Source organism: Takifugu rubripes, chromosome 1 (assembly GCF_901000725.2).
Source record: "Takifugu rubripes chromosome 1, fTakRub1.2, whole genome shotgun sequence".
Taxonomy (NCBI): domain Eukaryota; kingdom Metazoa; phylum Chordata; class Actinopteri; order Tetraodontiformes; family Tetraodontidae; genus Takifugu; species Takifugu rubripes.
In genome coordinates, this window is record NC_042285.1 from 7,751,350 (window position 1) to 7,773,762 (window position 22,413).

The 22,413-nt window shown below is 41.3% G+C and overlaps 1 protein-coding gene and 1 long non-coding RNA gene across 5 annotated transcripts in view; one reads left to right on the top strand and one right to left on the bottom strand.

Annotated features, from left to right (window-relative positions):
• Positions 1 to 20,538, bottom strand: part of dnah9 (dynein, axonemal, heavy chain 9) — a 169,766-nt gene extending 149,228 nt beyond the window's left edge. For 2 of the 4 annotated variants that reach the window (XM_029831089.1, XM_029831015.1), the window contains exons 1-14: positions 19,618 to 20,508; positions 17,015 to 17,205; positions 16,698 to 16,853; positions 15,896 to 16,026; positions 13,593 to 13,804; positions 13,187 to 13,420; positions 12,483 to 12,650; positions 11,973 to 12,089; positions 11,575 to 11,725; positions 10,791 to 10,905; positions 10,531 to 10,599; positions 8,489 to 8,615; positions 8,146 to 8,292; positions 7,259 to 7,367 (exon numbers count right to left, since the gene is read on the bottom strand). In XM_029831089.1, the coding sequence (XP_029686949.1) occupies positions 7,259 to 7,367; positions 8,146 to 8,292; positions 8,489 to 8,615; positions 10,531 to 10,599; positions 10,791 to 10,905; positions 11,575 to 11,725; positions 11,973 to 12,089; positions 12,483 to 12,650; positions 13,187 to 13,420; positions 13,593 to 13,804; positions 15,896 to 16,026; positions 16,698 to 16,853; positions 17,015 to 17,205; positions 19,618 to 19,974 (2,284 nt within the window). In that variant the 5' untranslated portion in view covers positions 19,975 to 20,508. Of the gene's footprint in view, positions 1 to 7,258; positions 7,368 to 8,145; positions 8,293 to 8,488; positions 8,616 to 10,530; positions 10,600 to 10,790; positions 10,906 to 11,574; positions 11,726 to 11,972; positions 12,090 to 12,482; positions 12,651 to 13,186; positions 13,421 to 13,592; positions 13,805 to 15,895; positions 16,027 to 16,697; positions 16,854 to 17,014; positions 17,206 to 19,617 lie in introns of all 4 variants that reach the window. The other 2 variants (XM_029831053.1, XM_029831130.1) reach the window with 2 other exon arrangements.
• On the top strand, positions 7,253 to 22,136 carry LOC115247997 (uncharacterized). The gene is made up of 3 exons (XR_003887034.1): positions 7,253 to 7,385; positions 8,166 to 8,262; positions 21,800 to 22,136. It is a non-coding gene; the product is annotated as an uncharacterized lncRNA (long non-coding RNA).
• Positions 22,137 to 22,413: the final 277 nt, after the last annotated feature.

Sequence of the window (22,413 nt, forward strand, 5' to 3'; positions counted from 1 at the left end):
TTTGCCATCTACTGGGCGGAGTTGACATTGCACCTTCAGGCGCTTTGACGGCACTCACCCAAAACACCGCGGTTTTGATGACGGACAACGGTAGCGAAGCATCGTAGTTCCAGCTGCTGAGCTAGAAAGCGTTCCAGCCTTGGAGACCATTTGTCTGTAAGTCTGTTCTATACAGAAGTTGTAGCTGTACTGTAGATTCTGTAGCGTTAGTTTAATTATTCTTTGCGTTGTTAGTCCGTGGTAATTAGCGAGTGATGCTAGCTAACATATTAGCACGTGGAGCTGTGTCGTGAGTTATATATAGATCGTCTGAGTGTGTTTGGAGTACGTGAGTTTTTTATGCTGTTCTATTTTCTGTATTGTTTCAGTTTTACAAAAAATAATGGATAAAAGGAAGAAACAACACAGTTGAGCCTTGTTGTGGTTCTTTCAAACTCCATACTGTTAGCTGACTGCCTAGCCTCGCCCGAGAGAGAGAGAACGCGTCGCGAGGGCAGTACAGTAAAAAGACAAGAACACAGCGGGCTGAAGAAAAGGGTCAGCTTAGCAAACATGAGTCTACGATCAGGAAAGTATTACTTGAAAGAGTTCCCTCTACTTCAAGATAAAACAAATGAAGAACCACCAGCACGTGCTACAGAAAACACAAGCCAGGAGCCTCCTATGTGGGAGGTTGTGGAACAAGAGGCTACGAAGGAAGACCCTTCGAAAACAATGGATGCCAGATCCCAAATATCTAAATCCACCAGAAGCTCGCAACGATCATCAGCTTCATCAGCAGCAGCAAAGGCTTATGCGAAGGCAAAGGCAGCCAAAGCCCAACTTGTCTATGCTGAAAAGGAAGCAAGTGTGATGAAACAGAAGGCAGATATGGAAGCAAGTATGTTAAAGCAAAAGGCTGACTATGATGCCAGCCTCCATCTTCTCCAGTGCCAAAAGGCTGCTGCTGCAGCTGAAGCAGAAGCCACCGCCTATGAGGAAGTCGAAAGCGGGGAGCTGAGCCAGATCGGGGATGAGCCCATGGACATAGCTAAGCGCACCAGCGACTATGTTCACCAACAGTCCCAGCTTCTCTTTTCTGAACAGCCAGCAGAACGGGAGACCAGGGAGCTACTGGAGAAGAAAATCAGCAGAATGGTAATATCAGACACCAGACCAGCCTCTCCAGACGCAAAGAATACCACACAGACAGCTTACAAAGAGGTTAAAGGAGAACCAACAGCACAAGCTGAGGCTCATGAGACAACGCCTCATCCATATCCATCACGCACAAGCTTCCCAGAAAGAGGATATGTCCCCGAACCCCAAGGCGCACAAGACCTTGCAAGATATCTCATCCGCAAAGAAATGGTGAGTTCTGGCCTCCTGAAATTCGACGACAAACCTGAAAATTATTGGTCATGGAAAGCCTCATTTATAAGTGCAACAAAAGACTTAGATCTTACAGCCAGAGAAGAGCTTGACCTGATGACAAAATGGCTTGGACCTGGATCGTCAGAACAAGCTAAACGAATTCGTGCAGTCCACGTCTTCAATCCCGGAGCAGGAGTCAACATGGTCTGGCAACGTCTTGAGGAATGTTATGGGACGCCAGAAGTCATAGAGGATGCTCTTCTAAGAAAGATTGAACAGTTTCCAAAACTGCACAACAGAGACACTGTCAGGTTAAGAGAGTTAGGTGACATTCTCCTCGAACTTGAGTGTGCAAAAGAAGATGGTGCACTTCCGGGTCTTCTGTATTTAGATACAGCACGTGGAATAAAGCAAATTGTGGAGAAACTGCCATACAACCTGCAAGAAAAATGGACAGGTTTTGGAAGCAAATACAAGGAGGATCACAGAGTTGCTTTTCCTCCCTTTTTTGTTTTCTCCAACTTCGTCAGGCAACAAGCAAAGATAAAAAATGACCCAAGTTTCACCATATCTACTACCAACAGTTCACCGCCTATGAAGACAGACAAACTGGAAAGACACTACAGCAAACCTTTTGTGAAAGTGCACAAAACTGACGTTCCTGCGGAACCACCAGACACACGAGGCAATCTCTTCATAAATAAACCAGAAGAGCCAGATCGCCAGTGCCCCATACACAAAAAGCCCCATCCATTGAGAAAATGTAAACTCTTCAGGGAAAAACCATTAGAAGAACGCAAAGTGTATCTCAGGGAAAATCGCATTTGTTTCAGATGTTGCGGGTCTGTACAACACATGGCAAGAGACTGCAAAATAGATGTCAAATGCTTTGAATGTGGCAGTGATAAACACATTTCAGCGTTACATCCAGGTCCTCCTCCATCAAGACTACAGAACCATGCAGCTGGCAACGATGCCGAAGAGCAAACTGGAGGCTCATCTCCTTCTGTCACCTCCAAGTGCACAGAAGTATGTGGAAATGTTGAAGGTTCCCGCTCATGTGCCAAAATACTTTTAGTGAAAGTGTATCCTGCCGGAGAAAAAGAGAAAGCAGTGAAGATGTATGCGGTGCTGGACGAACAGAGCAATAAGTCTCTCGCCAAAAGTGACTTCTTCGACCTCTTTAACATCCAAACCAACTCCACTCCGTACACGTTGAGAACGTGTTCAGGAAAAATAGACACTTCTGGGAGGAGAGGTACCAATTTTATCCTAGAGTCTGTAAACGGGAAGTTGCACCTTCCCCTTCCACCATTAATTGAATGTGACATGGTGCCTGATGATAGAGCGGAGATTCCCTCCCCAGAGATTGCACTACATCACCCCCACTTAAAGCCAGTTGCTGACAAGATCCAACCCGTTGACGACGACGCTCCAATTCTTCTGCTCATTGGAAGAGATATGGTGAGAGTCCATAAGATTCGTGAGCAAATCAATGGGCCTCATGATGCACCTTACGCACAGCGGCTTGACTTGGGGTGGGTGATTGTGGGGGAAGTTTGTTTAGGGCAGGCACATAAGTCGTCAGAAATCAATGTGTACAAAACAAACATGTTACACAGCGGTCGCTCATCGTTTCTCCCACCTTGTCCAAACACCATGTTTGTAAAGGACAGCTATGCTTGCATGTCACAGTGTAATAGTCTTACAGTAAGAGAAGAAAGCGCTAAACCAAGCCAGCTCAAGGACAACCTAGGATACTCAATCTTTGAAAGGTCCAAGGAGGATGACAAACCAGCGTTATCAATTGACGACAAAACCTTTCTTGCAATTATGGATGCAGAAGTCAAACAGGATGAAGGAAACAGCTGGGTGGCACCTTTACCCTTTCGTTTGCCCAGAAGACAGTTGCCTAACAACAGGGAACAAGCCTTGAAACGTCTCCAATCTCTCAGAAAAATGCTTGAGAAAAAACCGAAAATGAAAGAGCATTATATCAAGTTCATGCAGCAGATGATTGAAAACGATCAAGCGGAACCAGCCCCACCTATCGGCAAAGGTACAGAATGCTGGTACCTGCCAACATTTGGTGTTTACCATCCCCAAAAACCAGACCAGATAAGGGTGGTTTTCGATTCAAGCGCTGAATACGAAGGAATATCCCTTAATGACGTGCTGTTGAAGGGACCGGACTTGAACAACTCTTTGCTCGGAGTTCTAATGCGGTTCCGGAAAAACCCGGTAGCCCTGACAGCCGACGTCCAGCAAATGTTTTATTGTTTTATCGTCCAAGAAGAGCACAGAGACTATTTAAGGTACCTCTGGTATGAAGATAACGACGTCAATAAAAAGGTAGTTGAGTTCCGAATGAAAGTCCACGTGTTCGGGAACAGCCCTTCACCTGCTGTCGCCATCTACTGCATGAGAAGAGCCGCCGAAACAGGTGAAGAGGAACATGGTTCGGACGCAAGACAGTTTGTTGAGAGGCAGTTTTATGTCGACGACGGTCTCACCTCAGTTCCTACTTGCAAAGAAGCTGTAAATCTTTTGACCCGAACCAAAGAAATGTTGGCAGAATCCAATCTGCGACTGCACAAAGTGGCGTCAAATAAGAAAGAGGTAATGGAAGCCTTTTCTCCAGAAGATCTCGCCAAGGATCTGAAGGATCTGGAACTTGGAGTGGATCCTCTCCCACTGCAAAGGAGTCTAGGGCTCTCTTGGAATTTGGAAGCAGACTGCTTCACTTACCTTGTGTCTCAAGAAGAGAAACCATTTACCCGCAGGGGAGTGTTATCAACGGTCAACAGTTTGTACGACCCCTTGGGCTTCGTAGCTCCCATAACAATGCAGGGAAAAGCACTAGTCCGTGAGTTGTCATCTGATCAGACCGAGTGGGATGCTCCTCTCTCCCCAAAGAAGGAATCAGAATGGAATTTATGGAAAGACTCTTTGAAGGCACTCGAAGACCTACAGATACCGAGGTGCTACATCTCAACCTCTTTGTCTTCCAACCAAAGAAAAGAACTTTGCATCTTCTCAGACGCCTCCACCAAGGCGATTGGCGCCGTAGCCTATCTGAGAATAACTGACACTGAAGGACAACATAACGTGGGTTTTGTTATGGGAAAGTCAAAGTTGGCCCCACGCCCTGCCCACACAATTCCCCGTCTAGAGCTTTGTGCTGCAGTTTTGGCTGTGGAGCTATATGAGTTGATCAGAGACGAGATTGATGTAGAAGTGGATGTTGTGAAGTTTTTCACCGATAGCAAAATCGTGCTTGGTTACATCTGTAACTCCACAAGAAGATTTTACATGTATGTTTCAAACAGGGTCATCCGAATCAGAAGGTCCACTCACCCCGATCAGTGGCACTATGTACCCACAGAGCTCAATCCAGCTGATGTGGCAACCAGAACCATACCTTCAACCCAACTCCAAAGAAGTATTTGGTTCTCTGGTCCAGCCTTCCTGTATCACGACAAAACAAGAGAAACAATGGAATCAAGCTCCTTCTCACTGGTTGATCCTGAAGCTGATGAAGAAATTCGTCCTGAGGTCAAGACCTTTGTTACCAAAACTTCCAATGGTCAGTTGGGCTCACATCGTTTTGAGAGATGTTCAAGTTGGACAGGCCTCAACAAAACGATAGCCAGACTCATTCACATTGGAACGTCTTACAGAAGATCAGTAAATGCAGGGAAGAAAGGTTGGAGATGCTTCAAAGAGGAGGTGAGCTTGCACGAACTCGCACAATCCAAGACTGTGATTATTCGGTCTGTCCAACAGGAAGCCTTTAAGGAGGAATTGAAATGTCTGGGAAAAGGACACAAAATGCCTGGACGCAGTACACTGGAAAGGCTCAATCCAATCATAGATGAAGATGGTCTGCTTCGCATTGGAGGTCGGCTATCTTCAGCTGATTTGTCAAAAGAGGAGAAGCACCCTTTGATTATGCCTCACAACCACCACGTTTCAACATTGTTAGTAAGGCACTTTCACGAACAAGTAGCTCACCAAGGGCGACACATCACCGAAGGAGCACTACGAGCTGCCGGCTACTGGATGATGGGCAGCAAGCGCTTGGTGTCTTCAATCATTTACAAGTGTGTCATGTGTCGCAAGCTACGAGGCAGGTTAGAAGAACAGAAAATGGCAGACCTGCCGCCTGATAGACTCAGTCCTGAACCTCCATTCACTACTGTCGGTCTTGACATCTTCGGCCCTTGGGCTGTGTCAACGCGACGCACAAGAGGAGGAAGTGCAGATAGCAAGCGCTGGGCAGTGCTTTTTACATGCATGGCAACCAGAGCAGTCCACATCGAACTTATTGAAGCCATGTCAGCAGACAGTTTTATTAATGCATTGAGAAGGTTTTTCTCAATTCGAGGCCCAGCAAAACTTCTGCGATCTGACAGAGGAACCAATTTTGTGGGCGCTTGCCGAGAATTGGACATGGCAACAAACGATTCGGCAGTCAATAGGTTTCTCCAAGAAAAAGGATGCTCCTGGGCCTTCAACCCTGCGCATGCTTCTCACATGGGTGGCGCCTGGGAAAGGTTGATTGGAGTTGCCAGGCGCATTCTAGATGCTATCTTGCTCCAAAAAAGTCCAATTCGCTTGACGCATGAAATCCTGTCTACATTCATGGCAGAGGTGATGGCAATAATCAATGCAAGACCCCTTGTGCCCATATCAACCGACCCAGAGATGCCTGCAGTTCTTACTCCGGCGATGCTTCTGACCCAGAAAATGAGTACTGTCTCCGCTCCCTCTGGAGACTTTTGTTCAGCTTCGTTGTACAGGAAACAATGGAAACAAGTCCAGTGTCTGGCTGACACCTTCTGGAAGCGGTGGAAAGGAGAGTATCTTTCAACGCTGCAGTGCAGCAGAAAATGGACTAATGTAAAGCCAAATGTGAAGGAAGGAGATGTGGTCCTACTGAAAGACAGCCAGGCGCACAGGAATGAATGGCCTGTTGGACTGGTTGTGAAAGCGTTACCAAGCAGAGACAGTAAGGTCAGGAAGGTGGAGGTACGAGTTGTGAAAGAAGGGAAGGCCAAAGTGTTCTTGAGACCAATCACAGAGATTGTAGTTCTTCTTTCAGAGATTTAAGTGTGGTGTTATATTTGGTAGAAATTCATATTTTGTGTTTGTAGTGATATAATGTTATTATATCAAGCGGGGAGTGTACTGACCACAGCATTGTATAGGTTAAAATTTGATGGTCAAGTCTGTTAAAAACATAAAGATGTCCAATATAGTAAAAAATAAATAAATAAATGTTGAGTTTGGGGCGCGGTAGCGGAGCAGCGCACCTGTGTAAATGGGAGCGTGGTTTTGCCATCTACTGGGCGGAGTTGACATTGCACCTTCAGGCGCTTTGACGGCACTCACCCAAAACACCGCGGTTTTGATGACGGACAACGGTAGCGAAGCATCGTAGTTCCAGCTGCTGAGCTAGAAAGCGTTCCAGCCTTGGAGACCATTTGTCTGTAAGTCTGTTCTATACAGAAGTTGTAGCTGTACTGTAGATTCTGTAGCGTTAGTTTAATTATTCTTTGCGTTGTTAGTCCGTGGTAATTAGCGAGTGATGCTAGCTAACATATTAGCACGTGGAGCTGTGTCGTGAGTTATATATAGATCGTCTGAGTGTGTTTGGTGTACGTGAGTTTTTTATGCTGTTCTATTTTCTGTATTGTTTCAGTTTTACAAAAAATAATGGATAAAAGGAAGAAACAACACAGTTGAGCCTTGTTGTGGTTCTTTCAAACTCCATACTGTTAGCTGACTGCCTAGCCTCGCCCGAGAGAGAGAGAACGCGTCGCGAGGGCAGTACACTTTGAATTGTCGCTTTAAATGTTTTTGCTAGAGTGAGGCCTAGATTTGTATTTCAAAGAGAACTGACCTTCACTGTTCCACTTCAGACTCTCCTCTGCCTTTTTGAGATGAACATCAATGTCTCTAATTTGGCCCTGAACCAGAGGTTTCTCCACATCAAGCACAGAGTCGATGACCTGGGGAGAATGACAGAGGTATTTTATAATCTAAGCTTCTTTGTTAATGTTTGCAGGAATATCATATCAATGAAACTTCAATGTGAAAACTGAAAGGTCACACAGTGTCCCTGGGCAACAATGAGAAGGATGCAAGGGAAAGGACTTCACTCTCATTAAGTTTTTTTTTTTTTTTAGAAAAAACATTCGGTTGCATTAACTTAATTGGACTTGAACTTTTAGCAACCTGAAACTGTGGTATTTAATATGCAGTCAGTGACTGAGGTAGCTGCTGAATTTTTGTCCTCTTCCACCAGTTAATTAAACTGCCCATCGCTTCTTCATTGTTCAGTGTTATTATTAAAATTGACTTTTTGCCCCCAAGCCCCATTACAATTATGACCAACAATATAATCAAGTGTGTGATAGTGTCTCCAGCAAAAAAGAAGCATTCGGTATTTTATGCACCAAATCACATCATACACAATCAGAAATTCTACATTATAGGTCATTCTCTAGGCAAATTTGGGAAATAATCACTCAGTTTGTTAATGTCACTCATCCAATGGAATCACTGGATCAGAATGTAAATGATCCAAACCACAAGCTTACCTATTAAAAGCTCAGACAACAAAAATATTTACAAAAAATAAAGCATCTCTACAGACCAGCATACATTATTCTTAGCCATGTGGATGTCTGTGAGGTTGCAGTAGCTTAAAGATTACTGAACAGCTATGTTATCCTACATTAATCTGTAATTTTTAAGTGCTAAGGCTCATATCAGGCTTATTATAACCTTGTTATATCTGCCCACAGCCATCGCCAGGTTGGTCACATACTGCCACAGCTGCCCTCTGGTGGTGTAGATCTGCATCGCAGTGACAGGGATCGTCTCAGTCTGTCTGAATTGCAGGTACTTCACTTCTCTCAGTACAGATGCAAGCTGGCCAAAGGTGTAAAAAAAATGGAAGCATTGTACAAAAAAACCCTCTGAAATTAAATGAATACTCTATATTGTGCCGAATTTCCAAGAAATTAGCATAATATTTTTGAACAAATAAGGACAATCAGATGGACATCCAAAATCCTTTACAACAAGTCAGGTTTTCAAGCATGCAGATCCAAAACACTAAATAAACCTCTTGGTTAAAGTTGACCGATATGAGCCTTGTGACGGAGTCTCTGATGATTAACGGCAGGCCAAGGTTGTACTGGGAGCTCTCACTCACACTCTCAGTCCATGTTGTGTACAGCTCTGCACAGTATCTGGAACACAGAGAACTCAATCAAGTTTAGGATACAACCACAGAAAACACTGGTAAATATAAAACAGCTAACAGGTGTTACAATAACCTGAGAATACATGTTGAGGTATCATGCTAGAAAATTATATTGATACAATGATTAATGACATATATCTTCTTAGCATTTTATTTTTAACCTTTGTGCAAATTAAATATTTTTTCTAACTCCCTTTCTCCTAACTAAACCATAAATGCTTTGTGTTCACTAGAATTAGTTTCTATAAATCATTTTTCCAATTTAAAAGTAAACATATTTCTTGACAAGAATAAAATAATTTTTAAAAGTTCCCTTTTTTAATTTATATTACATTTGCATTAAGGTGATCTACCATTATTTACTTCGATTTCTATATGTGTCTATATCTGGCAAGCTCCCCTGATAAGCTCTCTAAACTCTTCTGTGTTCTTGTTATGAGTTGTGTCTAAGTCACAGTGACTGCTGAAATTTCTTGTAGCATAAATTACTGTACTCATGCAGCCTAATCAAATTGACATAATAGGATCATCAATATTCTGTAATAAACGGTAGAAATTTTGCCACTACTCCAAATAGAACTGTTTCACATTAATGTTGATGGAAGGCAAAGTTTTATTTGATAGAGCCACAGTTTAATTTAAGATGTTTCCCCCAGTTGTAAGCAGAGGCAGGATTAATTTGTCCATTTTAAATTGACAATCCAGAGATATAGGTGTAGGTGTGTGTTGGAGGTTTCTGGGGTAGGTATATACTGATTCATCTTGCTCGTAACAGTGAATATGCCAGGTGTCTGTGCAGCTATGTTAATCTGTAAATCGCCATAATTATGATGAGTGCCTCGCCGTGATCTCCTTATTGGATTTGTGCTGTGAGGTTCATTTCCTGACAGCGCCACTCCAGACGCAGAAGCAATCAAATGCCTCCGTCTTGGTCGTAAATCATGCCACATTTTGTCCATGGAGGAAATAAGTGTGCGCAGCCATCCTGCTCCTTACTGGAATATGTATAATCCCGTGGCAGTTCATCAGAGGCAGCAGCAATGATTATGAAAGTATAACAAGGGTTCTAATTTCTGATGGGAGTAAATTGAGGGTAGGAAACTGATGCCGTTCATCACTGCATTTTAACATGGGGCGGGCCATGAAACAATGACATATTAGCAAGCATGTGAAGCTTAAACAACTGGTGATTTAATATGCTTAGGAGTGAGAATGTGGATAAATGCAAAAGAGATTTACTTTTGCTCATAAATATCAGGACACACATTACAGAAACTGCAAGATTTCTTAATCACTTTTGAAAAATATTTTGAAAAAAATAATTAGTGTAGAACCTTTGCACATGCCATCATTTCACATACATAAATCTTTGAAAAACACCAAAAGAGGGCAGCTCAATGTGTCAGTTATATGATATGAGAGCGTGAGATCTTACATGGCCAAATTACAAATGTTACCATAGTATTTCCTATGATGTGTTAAAAAAAATGTTCTCGGTTCCTCTTTGACCCTTCTGCCACATAGCATTTTGCTTCACATCAGTTGTTTTATCATGCATGAATTGATATTGGATGTGGTCCAAAAGGCTATATTCTCAGTAAGGGGATCATATGGGATTATGTGAACCCTGTGAAACAGACTGCAGAGAAGTGGTGCAGGCTGAATGTCTCTATGCTGTTCTACTAGGAACAGCTTTACAACATTAACTCATAAACTGCACAACTCAACAAACAGAAATATTTAGTATAAAAAACATATTGGTCTGAAATTAGGGGAAAAAGGTAATCCAGAGCTACTTCTGTGTTGAAAGAAGCTGAAAAGAACGTCTGCGTATTCATTCAGGAAGTATACATCTAAGCATGATGATATTTGGTGTAGTGGGCTTTAAAATCCACACACACCTATCCAGCCATTGCATCAAAACCTCATATTTTTGCAGGACCCTGACACCGTCTGGAGTCTCCAAGCACCTGAAGAGAAGAACACAATTTAAAAGTCATGCAAAGCTTTTATCTGAAATCTTCCCAGGGGCCAATGATCCAAAAACATCAGTTCATGAAGCATTTAAAGCATCTTGTTGGGCAATTATCACTGCAGATGGATGGCCATCATGAAGTAAAATTCATAATCTGTTGTACTGGGAGTAAGAGAGTACACTCACGGGTAGTAGAGATGTCTGAACTTGGAGAAAGGGGTTTGGATTCGCTGCTGGAGCTCCTGGACCCAATTAAGACCTCCAGCTACTGCTGGCATATTCTTATTCACTAAAGGCCAACCTGAAGAATCAATAACCATTACTAACAGGTAGAAGAATACACACACGATATAGAATACACATGATGCATTTATTATCAGTTGTAGAGTACTTTTCCTGAAAAAGTTGACCCCGGTGGAAGCTCTTGTTGATTACTGTAGTAGGATGGAGTATGACAAACGTGTGTGTGTGTGTGTGTGACATGAGTCAAATGACTTTAAGCTGCATCAATAAGTTGGGAACCTTCAGAAAAATTGTTCTGGAAGACTGTACTATATATTTGTATTCACACTGACATACACATTTACTAGACTCCTAACTGATGGTAAAGCTGGTCAAGCAACTTTACTTAGTTATCTTATTTCAAATTTATTTCAAATCAGGTGCTACCAATGGAATATATGTCAGTCTAGTCAACATTAGGATAAGGGGACCTGGTATGGCCAAGATCTTTGGGTGTTAACCAAAGATTTGCCACACAGACATAAGTGGCAAAATTAATTTTAGCACTCCGATATAGAATTAGAATTAAAAATTGAATTAATAAATAATGATAAAAAATAATAAATTATTATTGAAAAATAAGTAATGTATATTAATTATACTGTCAGTATTTCATCGCAAATCATCCAATAATCTTGAGAACTAGGAAATTGTTTTGAAAACAGCCCCAGACTGTTTGGACTCTCACCCAGGTCCTCTAAGGTTTGGACGTGTCTGTCAAAAATCACTTTGCAGCAGTCCAGCTCTTTGTCAAACATGGCAATGAGGCGAGGGTATTGGTTCAAAGCACATGCAGCCACCAGGGGACGCTCCAGCAAACTCCCAAACATATCCAGGACCTGCATGGATTAGTCAGACTAGAATAAACTATTTTAAGCCATGCTTCAAAATTATGATGTTGATTTGAACCACATATAGTTGGCTTTTTTCCACCCGGAGAGTACAATAAGAAACCTACCACACCAATATGGAGTAATCATTTAAATATTTGAGAGAGTGAATTGTTACACACAAGCTGGAAGAACCATTAAAAACCTTTTTAGTGCTTTATGTAAACATGCATGTGGTGTGATAGGGTTCTCAGACCTTGAAGGCATGTTCCAGGCTAGCGGCATCTTCAAAGGCCTGACAGAAGATGGTTCCTAGCTGACATTCAGTATCATCCACCTTACATTTGAACTCTGTCAAATCATTTTCAAATTGCTGTAAGACAGAAAACTACACTCAGCGCCATCCAAGAAAGCAAGCTAACGAACATGCCAACATGGCATACAGTATATCCCCTTTACATCTAACTACCTGTAAGTTATTCAAAAGCAAGAATCCACCAGCTCCTGAAGGAAGAGCAAATTGCTTTTTCTCTCAAGAATGAAGCAACATCTTGGTTGAGCTATTCAATGGCATTGGAAAAAAGGTCTTTTTGGGCTAAGGAAAGGCAGGAGTGACCTGCCTGTTTTTTGGGTTTGCTAGCTTGGAAAAAGGTCACCTATTGAAAATATTAAACTACATAGCAGATTTTCCTGTGAAAATGAAGAGAGCTTTAACACTGAGTCACACAACAAAAAAACATGAGAAAAGCCTTCCTAGTTATGTTACCTTGTTGTCAAGGTCCAAACAGTCGTAGTGTTTCTCTGCGAAGACTTTGTACACTTCCATGAACACCTGCTGGAGCTGCAGGATGTGCAGGCTCAGGGCTCGGCCTCGAAGACCTCCAACCTCTAATTTCTCCAGCTTCATCATATCCAAAGCTGTCAGCAGGATGTCCTACAACATTCAAATGCAACTCATAATAATCAAATGATTTTACATCTCACTACTAAACCACGATTTTTTTTTCACTTTCTTCTCACTGCCCCACTACTTCATAGTTAATATTTAAATAAGGATGTATTTTTAAAAGGCCTTAAGTTGCCTTTCTTAAAAAATAAACCCATCGAAGAAAACAAAATAAAATAACTTGGTAATTGACCTTTTTTCAACAGATTTCTTTCCTGTTTTTCATTAAATGCCCCGAAATTGTCTTAAAAATCTTTTTTTTAATGATTTTTACTTTAAATATATTCCAAATAAAATTTCTCACATTTACTTTGAGACAATTTGTTTATTTAATTTACAGTTCTCTTTTTTTATAAGTATAGACCGAACTAGAATATAAAAACATTTCTGAATAGTATTTTCTAATATACAAGTAATTTAATATACTCAATATGTTGTAAACCTGTTGCAAAAGGAAAAAAGAATTGGAGCATTAAATGTCATCACATTAATTAAGAAATGTGAGTCCATGTATGATGACTTACTTTAATGGATTTCACTCTGTCCATAAACTGATTGAGTCCAGAAAATACAAGCAGTGTTGAAAAGTTCCATGGCCTCACAGAGGCGCCATTCTTCTGGTAATTGTTCAGATTGGCACGGCGGTCCTCGTAGATGGTCCTGAAGAGCTCCAGGATCTCCAGGCTTGTCTGCACCTTTAGAAGACTCTCAGACACCTCTCCTCTCAGAATCTCCTCTGGGACTAGATACAGGCGGGCCTAGTGTTGGACCACAAAGACAAGTTAGCTCTGCTATTATCTAAAATATATTGAGCTCATTAAACAGTGTGATCAAAAAAGAATCACTTCACACACATCAGTGACTGATTACAAATTGTTAAAGTCATCTTTCATCAGATCAAAGAGAGGAGAGTGATTGGCTGCAGCTGACCTGCTGTATGAAGAGGTTACAGGTCGCCTGCAACAGAACAATGATGCGTGCTGGACTGTTGTAGTATTGGGAGTTGGCCCATACCAGGCACACCATGTGCATCAAAGGCCTGATCTGAGCCTTGACGTCAGGGAACTCCGTGTTCTCCAGGTCCGCAAATAAAGGCTGAAGAGGTCTCAGGTACCTGCAGATGTCTCTTGCCTCCTCTAAGGCTGAATAATTGAATTCAGTTCAGGGACAAGGACAACACAGAAATCTCTGGATTACGGGCAATAATTGATGAAAACCACATATTTTGTTATTAGTAGTAGTAATAGCAGTAGTTGTAGTAGTAGTAGTAGCAGTAGTATTAGCAACACGCCTATTAACGTTCGTTTGAAACGATTAACGATTAACATTAACAGACCGAACTGGACTTAATAACAGGAGTGCATATAAGTTTAGTAAATTATTCCGGTGAGTATCAGCTGCGCTGGGTATGTAAATCGGGCATCCTGCTGCGGTGCTGATCCGACGACTCTCGTGCCAAAAATCCAGACAAATGTCACTTGATCAAGCTGCATCACATCAGCTGACTCTGCGTGTGCAGTTTGTGCACTGTGCACAACGGTGTGTACTTTGTGTGTTGACAACAAAAACCCATATATGAAAGTGGTGCGCAAAAGCAGTTCTTGTCCACTCCCAAAAAAAGCAGCAGTGCGGTGTGGCATCAATGCTCTCATCGCATGCGATGGAGTAAAAATCAAAAGCACAGGCTTTATCCGACAGTTTCAGTTTAATGTTGGCTGACATTTCTTCATTGTGTCGCACAACTGTATTTCTGGACATGCTGACGTGGTAGCAGTCTTGCACTTTTTCCGGGCACATTATTTCGGCGACTTTACCGAGGCAGTGTTTTATGAGGTCTCCATCTGAAAAAGGCTTGCGATGTCTTGCGTTGGGCGACCTCATAGCACAGACCACATAGTTATTGTAGCCTTTTCCTGGACCTTTTGAGGACGAAAAAAAAATACTGTTCCTGAACCAGCAGGATAGCTACCATTTGCTTTACATTCTGCTCTTGCTCAGCACCAGTGTTGGCCGCATAGGCCTGATGTTTGTTTTCAAAATGATGTCTGACGTACATTATACTGTTTCATAACTGCCGCAGTTTCAGTGCAGATCAAACACAAACACTTTCCCTTGCATTCTTTGAAGAAATATTGACTCTCCCACCGTGTCTGAAATTTTCTGCACTCACTTTCATCCTTTCGCGTCTTTGTATCTGCCATGTTTAGTAACTTTGGGTAAATTTCTTCTCTAATTGTCCTTTTTGGTGGAGCAACTGCCTTGATCAACAGTAGGTCACCCTGGTGTTAAAACTAAGAAGTGCAATACACTCAAGCAAAAGTTGAAGTGCGGGCCAAATTCTATTCTGTTTATAAAATTTCTTGTGGGCCAATTAAAAATGGATGGCCCACGGGCCGTAGTTTGGGCACCCCTGTCTTAGGCAAAGTACTTAGAAGCCAGTCTCAAAGCAGCACCTCTCTAACTGGATTGTTGAGTCTATTGATTTAGCTTATAGCTATTAAGGTTTGGACTCACGAGAGGGATGCCTTGCACATTCTACCAGGGGCTTTGCCACCTCTTGGGCTTTTTTCAAATGAATCTCCATTTAGGAGATTTGTCTTGCAGCAAGTTTCACTTCTCTATAGTAAAGGTACCTTTACTATGTTCTAGACATTTTTCATCCATTAGCCCATTCAGTGGTACCAAGAGACCAAACCAAAATTTTAGATTACTTGCATAACCCTGGATCTCTGAGTAGCAGGTGTCTCACCAGACCACCTTTCTTGTTTGTAGTGAGGAAGAGATGATTTTTTTTGGAATGAGTGATGATGCTGTGTAGAGGCCTTTTATAGGGGTGGGTCTCTTATGTCAGAATGCAATAGGAGCATCTGATGATGTCGCTCCATAGGCTTTTCCAATGTGAGACACACTTACTCAAAGAAACAGCTTATGCAAGTAGCCTAGTTATTGCTGGCTTTGGCATTAAATAACGTAAAACTTGAGATAATGAATTCAGTATGGCCCCAATACTGAGCGGCAGAGTGCTTACAATACCATCACTGGAATGTAGGGAATATGTTATACAACAACAGGTATCAGTGGGCCTTTCATGAAATGTTGCTTGTCTGTTTTCTTTCCAAACAGATTTAGTTCATCATCACTACATATTTTATAGAGGTCGAGAGGTCCCTTAACATACTATCAGGTGAAAGCATAGATGGACTCCAGACATCAGCAAACAATTATTTATTTACCTGCAAAGACGTGTTGTTTCATGTTATCAAAAGCAGGACAATAGCTGCTCTCCACAGCCTCTAGTAGCATAATCATCTTATCCACCTTGGAGGATTTGAGTTGTGAGTGGATGCATTCCAGATCCAACAACCTTCCAGGATAAAATGAAGTGAAACGTTTATTATTATTATTATTATTATTATTATTATTATTATTATTGTTGTTGTTGTTGTTGTTGTTGTTATTGGTGGTGTTGTTGTTTAAACAAGTTGAATATGTTACACAGCTAGTCTGTGTGAATATTTGCTGAAATTTACTATATTGTATAAATCTCCATGACTCTGCCTGAAATGCATGACACATTTTAACACAATACAATCGTGCTATAACTTTCTACAGTGTGAGATACAACTGGAATAGCATATTTTAGGTTTTTCTAAATGATTAGAATACAGGATTCTGTACTTACCGTACATACATTGTTCATGTATAGTGTACTACATCATGCTGTGTATGTATGAATGACTTTAAAGGATGTATATTGATAAAAAAAAAATGGAAAATTGTATTATTAAAATTGAAAGGACAGGGTGTTTTCAGGCAAATGTTAAATCTTAGTACTCATGTAAGTATTAATCTAAGTATTTATTATTAATAATATTGTGCTATTCATTTGATAATTAGTAAAAATAGAAAAAACAAATGACAAAAGTCATAGATATCCCTAAGTTTGCTACACCAGCCGGATCATTTCTGATTTCAAATCAAGGTTTTTTTTTTTTAAATGAATGTCACCAGTCAGCACAGTGTCGAGGCTCTGACCTGTTTTTCCAGAATAGCAGCTCTGTTTGAGGCATCGGCTTTCTCCTTTCCAGCAGAACTTCACACGAATCTTTCCTTAAGATTCTGTGAATCTGAGGAATCCACTCAATTACTGTTGACTCCAGTGAGTAAATGATGCTCTTATCCACCTCCACTCTGTGAAATACAGCAGTCATGCTCAATAAATAATATGAATTAGTGATTTTTACTGAACAAAGAAGTAGTTTTTTTTTTAATGTCATTAAATTCATGCTTCATACTTATGACCCAATGCACTTGGGAATGTAAATGTGAACAGCTGTTGTCTGAGGTGTCACCTTTGGTCTTTTCCAAGGGCAGCGATTCCCTCAGCTACTGCTGGGAGTGCTAGCAAAGTCTTGCCCTGGACCTGTCCTGCCAACACAAACATGCTGGTTCTGAGGGCATGAACATGGCGCCCCATGTCTTGAGATAAGGACTGCGTCCATTCAGACTGGTTGTTTGTGTTAGACAGCACCGGAACCACAACCTGAGACACAGAGGAAAGAAAAACCGAAATGTTTAATTTTTTTTTTTTTAACAGAACAGTCAGATTTAAATATTTTTAAAAAATGGAATAATAAATGCATGAGCCTGTTGTCAAACTCTGGCCTGTGGGCCAAATTAGGCCCGCAATGTAATTATATTTGGCCAGCGAAACCATACCAATCAATTATTAGAGCTGGCCCGCCGGTATTGTCGCTTAAAGCACATGTGCTAATACTACAGAATGCTCTGCTGGTGTCTTGGTGTGAAAATCCACACTTTACATCAGTTGTTGGTGGTAATGCACTAATTTGTGGCTTGCCAACCACCAAGGAAGCCCACAAAGATGAAGGAGTCATAGCGACCTCATATGCTAACGCTAATTTTGGCACCGCATTACCCCTCTGAAAAATGGTAAAAAGAAAGACAGAAAACAGGACCTTTTTGGAAAAGTGGGAGGCAGAATATTTATTTAGAAATGTAAAAGATGGATCTGTCCCTCTTGTATGTGGAGCCAATGTACATTACATGGAGGACAACATCAGATGACACTATAAAACGCAACACCAACATAAGCACCTGGATATGACTCAAAGGCATACGATTTTTATTTAACTTTTATTTAAGAAATGAATGCTAGTGATGTGTTTTTTTTTATTATTTGAATTTCAGTTTTGCATGTGAGCAGTAATAAAACACATATTGTATAGTGTTAAGCTTTGCTTGTTCCATGTTCAGTTGTTAAGCAAAACTAGTTTGGGTTGTTATCAAAAGGTTCAGCGTTATAGCTGGAGGAAGATTTTTTTAATAAACATCAATGTTGGCCCACGACTTTATCCCAGTTTTGAATTTTGGCCTATTGGGTATTTGAGTTTGACACCTCTGTTAAAGTCTCAATCAACTGTGTAGATTCTCAGTCATCCAGGTCATTGTATCCAAGGTAGTTTTCTCTGTCAACTGGACTGGGTTTCTTCTCTTGAAGACGTTTCGCCTTCTATCCAGAAGGCTTCTTCAGACTGGGCCTTCACCAGAACCTCAAGAAAGCGAGACCTCAGCAAAGGAGAGGAGGAGAGAAACAAACACCGCAGCGTTTCCATCCCCTACCTGTCTGGAGTCTCGGAGAAGTTTAGGAGGATCCTCCAGAAACACGACATACCGGTTCATTTCAAACCCAGCAACACTCTCAGACAGAGGTTAGTACACCCAAAGGACAAGACACCAAGACCCAAACAAAGTAATGTTGTTTATGCTGTACAGTGCCAGGAGGAATGCAAGGAACTGTACATTGGGGAAACCAAACAACCTCTCCACAGAAGAATGGCACAACACAGACGTGCCACCTCTTCGGGTCAGGATTCAGCAGTCCACTTACACTTAAAGGAGAGTGGGCACTCCTTCGAGGACAGCCAAGTAAGGATACTGGCCAGAGAAGACCGCTGGTTTGAAAGGGGGGTCAAGGAAGCTATCCATGTTAAATTGGAGAAACCATCCTTGAACAGAGGTGGTGGCCTGAGGCACTTCCTATCACCCACATACAATGCAGTCCTCCACTCCTTCCAACAGCAAAACAAACATTCACACCATTCCAGACTCATCACCACGTGACCCAGCAGACAAAGGGGAGACACCTCAACAGAAACTAGGTGAACGACCCGACCAACGACCCTGCTAACGACTCTCAGGTGACCACCCGGATCATTAGCATGCAAATGGTCCACAGGGGCTATATATTTTCAAGCTCTCTCCCCAGCGATTTCAGAACTGAAGAAGCCTTCTGGATAGAAGGCGAAACGTCTTCAAGAGAAGAAACCCAGTCCAGTTGACAGAGAAAACTACCTTGGTCTCAATCAACATTAATAAAAGAATTTAAGAATTAGTGTTTCTTTTACACCCTGGTATGTCCAAGCCAAGTCATGCACTTTTATGGTTAACTCAACTCAAGTCACCAGTTAAAATGGCAGGAGATCATGACGTTTAGATCTGCCAACTATTATAAATCTGCAGTAAACACCACAGTTTTGAAATGGATCACAGTCTCTCAGAGCTACATATTTTCACTTGACACCAACTCAAAACATCATTCAAAGACTTTTAAGGATCTTTTTTATGTAATGTGTGTCAATATGCAAACATAACTGTGGTCAGGAAAAAAGGAACAGACACTGGGGAGGTTTCTCCTGTGTGTGAGTGTGTGTGTGTGTGTGTGTGGGGGGGGCACTCCCACTCCCATGATGCATTACTACCAAGTATGGGAAGTTACCACTGGTGAGATTACCACTGATGTACATGCATGAAAGTTCAGGCTATATTTCTGATACTTAACTCAGTGTTGCATATCTTCCCTTATCGTGCCTGTTTTAAGTTTGAGTTTACTATAGTCACACACACACACACACACACGTTTGGAGCCTCTCACCTGCTGAACTACAGTAGAAAACTGGTTCAGCACAGCGGGACATATTTCTCCATACACCAGCTGTTCCGTCATTAAATCCGGATTGAGTGTAGCTCCGCTTCGCTTCACAAAGTAAACCGCCTTGTTTCTGGAGGCCATGAACGTGGTGGAGGGCTGCAGTAACCCGGCCGTGGTTACAGAAACCACCAGGGTCCTGTTCTCGACCCGGTCCAGGAATTCCTGTACGACTCGCCTGTTTTCCTCACTGAACAGGAGCTTCTCCCACTTGCCCTGCTTCAGTTTCAGAGTCTTTAACACATAGTCGCAAATAAAGTCCAGCCTGGAGTCCACTGCGGGAGACTCCTCCGTGTCTTCCATGGCTGTGGTGAGCAATGCTCTCTGTGTGTACGCACTGATTGTGTCCCTGCTGTCATGGAAACGCGGTGTTTGCGATTATTCTTCGGTCGCCCGGGGACGCAGGGGCGGCCCATTCCTCTTTCAGTCCACCTGGTAAACAACACTTATTGTTCCTCCATGACTTCTCTGTTTGGCAGGAAAGGCTGTTGACGCACTCAATGATAATGTGTTTAATTTGAACTTTGGCATTTGGCATGTCCAGCATCAGCAGCAAATACCAACCCCAACACCAATGTTATCCCAGTACTGCTGCAACCTAATTGTTTTTCTTTAAATGTATATAGCAACTATCCATTTTGTTGTCCTTCTCGTCCCTCATTTGTTTGATGTTAAGGTCCATCGCTTTTAGTACTCCAGTAGTTCACAGGCAGTTCACAGGTATTTCGGGCAATAGCTAGGAAAAAAAACATGAAATTTGAATTGCCTATTCAAAAAATGTATAAAATCCCCCTAAACAAGTGAAATATTTCAATCATTTTGGATACCACTCTATGTTAAAACATTAATTTCATAATAGGCCTCGCGGGAGTTAGTTAAATAGATGCAATGGGGCACCCTTTTTGAAGTATACCATACTCAGCCACAAGATAGAGCTAATGCGCTGTTGAAGATTATTTTCCAAAGGAAATCCGCATTTCAGATGTGATTTCTTGCAGTATCTACCCTGCAAAGACAAGCTTTCTCCATTTTCCTTTGTTGTGTGATGGCTATAATCTGAAAAAACCTTCACATTGTTCAGGATGCTATTCTACACTGTAATTATATTTACAAAAAATAAACTAGAATGACGAAAATGAGGGCCATTCATAGACCATTTTAAGATTCAGATTCAGATTTCCTTTATTTGTCCCACGCGGGGAAATTTACAGCGCAACAGCAAAAGCACGCAGTGAAAAAAGTAAAATAAAATAGAATTTGGGGTAACATATACAGAAAAAGGATGTATATATATATATATATATATATATAATAATCCAAGATAAATGGATAATTGGCCCTTGTATACCTGTACATGGTACAGACGCTGTATACAATATACACATCGATATACATATCAATACAATATACTTCTCAGAATATATTGATGTCATTACTTGATAACCTGACGTTTTTCTGACAATGATTTGCTGGTCTCACAGTTGTATTAACAATGATTTACCAGCAGAGGTGAGGAACGTTCCAAAAAATAATCCCTCCTTTAAAAGTTGGATGTGAGCGAAAGATGATGTTGGGTTGGCATGGACTAGGTCTAATTGATCTTCTGTGACCCCGGTTGGATGGTCAGGTGTCCACTGGGTGGGGAGCAAAGGGTTTGAGTTACCTGTTTGTGTACCGGTAAGTCTATTTGTGAGAAGGTGAAAAGGAATCTAACCTAGAGACGAATTTACCACTTGACAACAATTTTCAAATTGTTCTTCAAATTCTGAATGGTACCGTACATTTTCTGTTCAGCCTAAACTCTAACACTGTCTGAACACAGTAAACAAATTAAAATAAAATAAGGGTATGGTAAAAATAAAGCTGTGGTATTTCAGCCAATCAGAAATGGGCAGCACTAAAGTTCCCACCTCAATGTTCCTACAATGCTTTATGGTTCCTGGTGAAGATCTGATCTAAAAGCAGCTTTAGTCAATCACACAGCAGTTCACTCTGTAAAGCTGACTAATTTCCAAGTTCACATAAAAACTGATGCGGTATCCAAGAGTATTTAGCAACTTGTAAAAATTATTCAATCATTATTGAAATTGTGCCAGTCACTTTTTCTTTCTTGCTTTATTGCTTTCAGATGTGTAATAGCGGTGGTATAAGCAAGCCCAGTTGGATTCCATTCAAGAGAACTAAGGTTGTTGGTATTTGTGTGAAAGTATCTGTCAACACATCCTTATTTCTTGCATAATAAAGCTGAATGCAACCAAGTCAGAACATCAAACATGTCCAAGTTTGTGAGTCACTTGCATGTTTTGATACATGTTGTGGGGCCTCATAAACATTCTTTCACGTCTGAGCTTTTTAAATGGCTTGTTCTTGATCAGAATCCAGGTTGTCTGGTTTGAACACGAACTGAAAAAAGCTTTTGTGCTGGGTCTTTTGCACTTTTTATGGTTTTTATTTAAAATATACTATTAAAATAAAGATATCCATCCTTAATTGTAGAGGAAAACTCAGTAATGGTCTCCATTTGAGTATTTCAGTAGTTTTGGGGTGGAACTATCTTACTATTTTATCATAGTGCATATGCATCTAGCTGCAGCATTTCCACTCAGAAACACTGTTCACTATATTTTCCTCAACTTGGTTTCTGATACACGAATGATATAATTCTGTCAATTCTATAATTCTGTTTTCTTTATGCTTGTCTGTTTTACAGCTAGCAGTATTATGTAGACACTCTTCGCATAT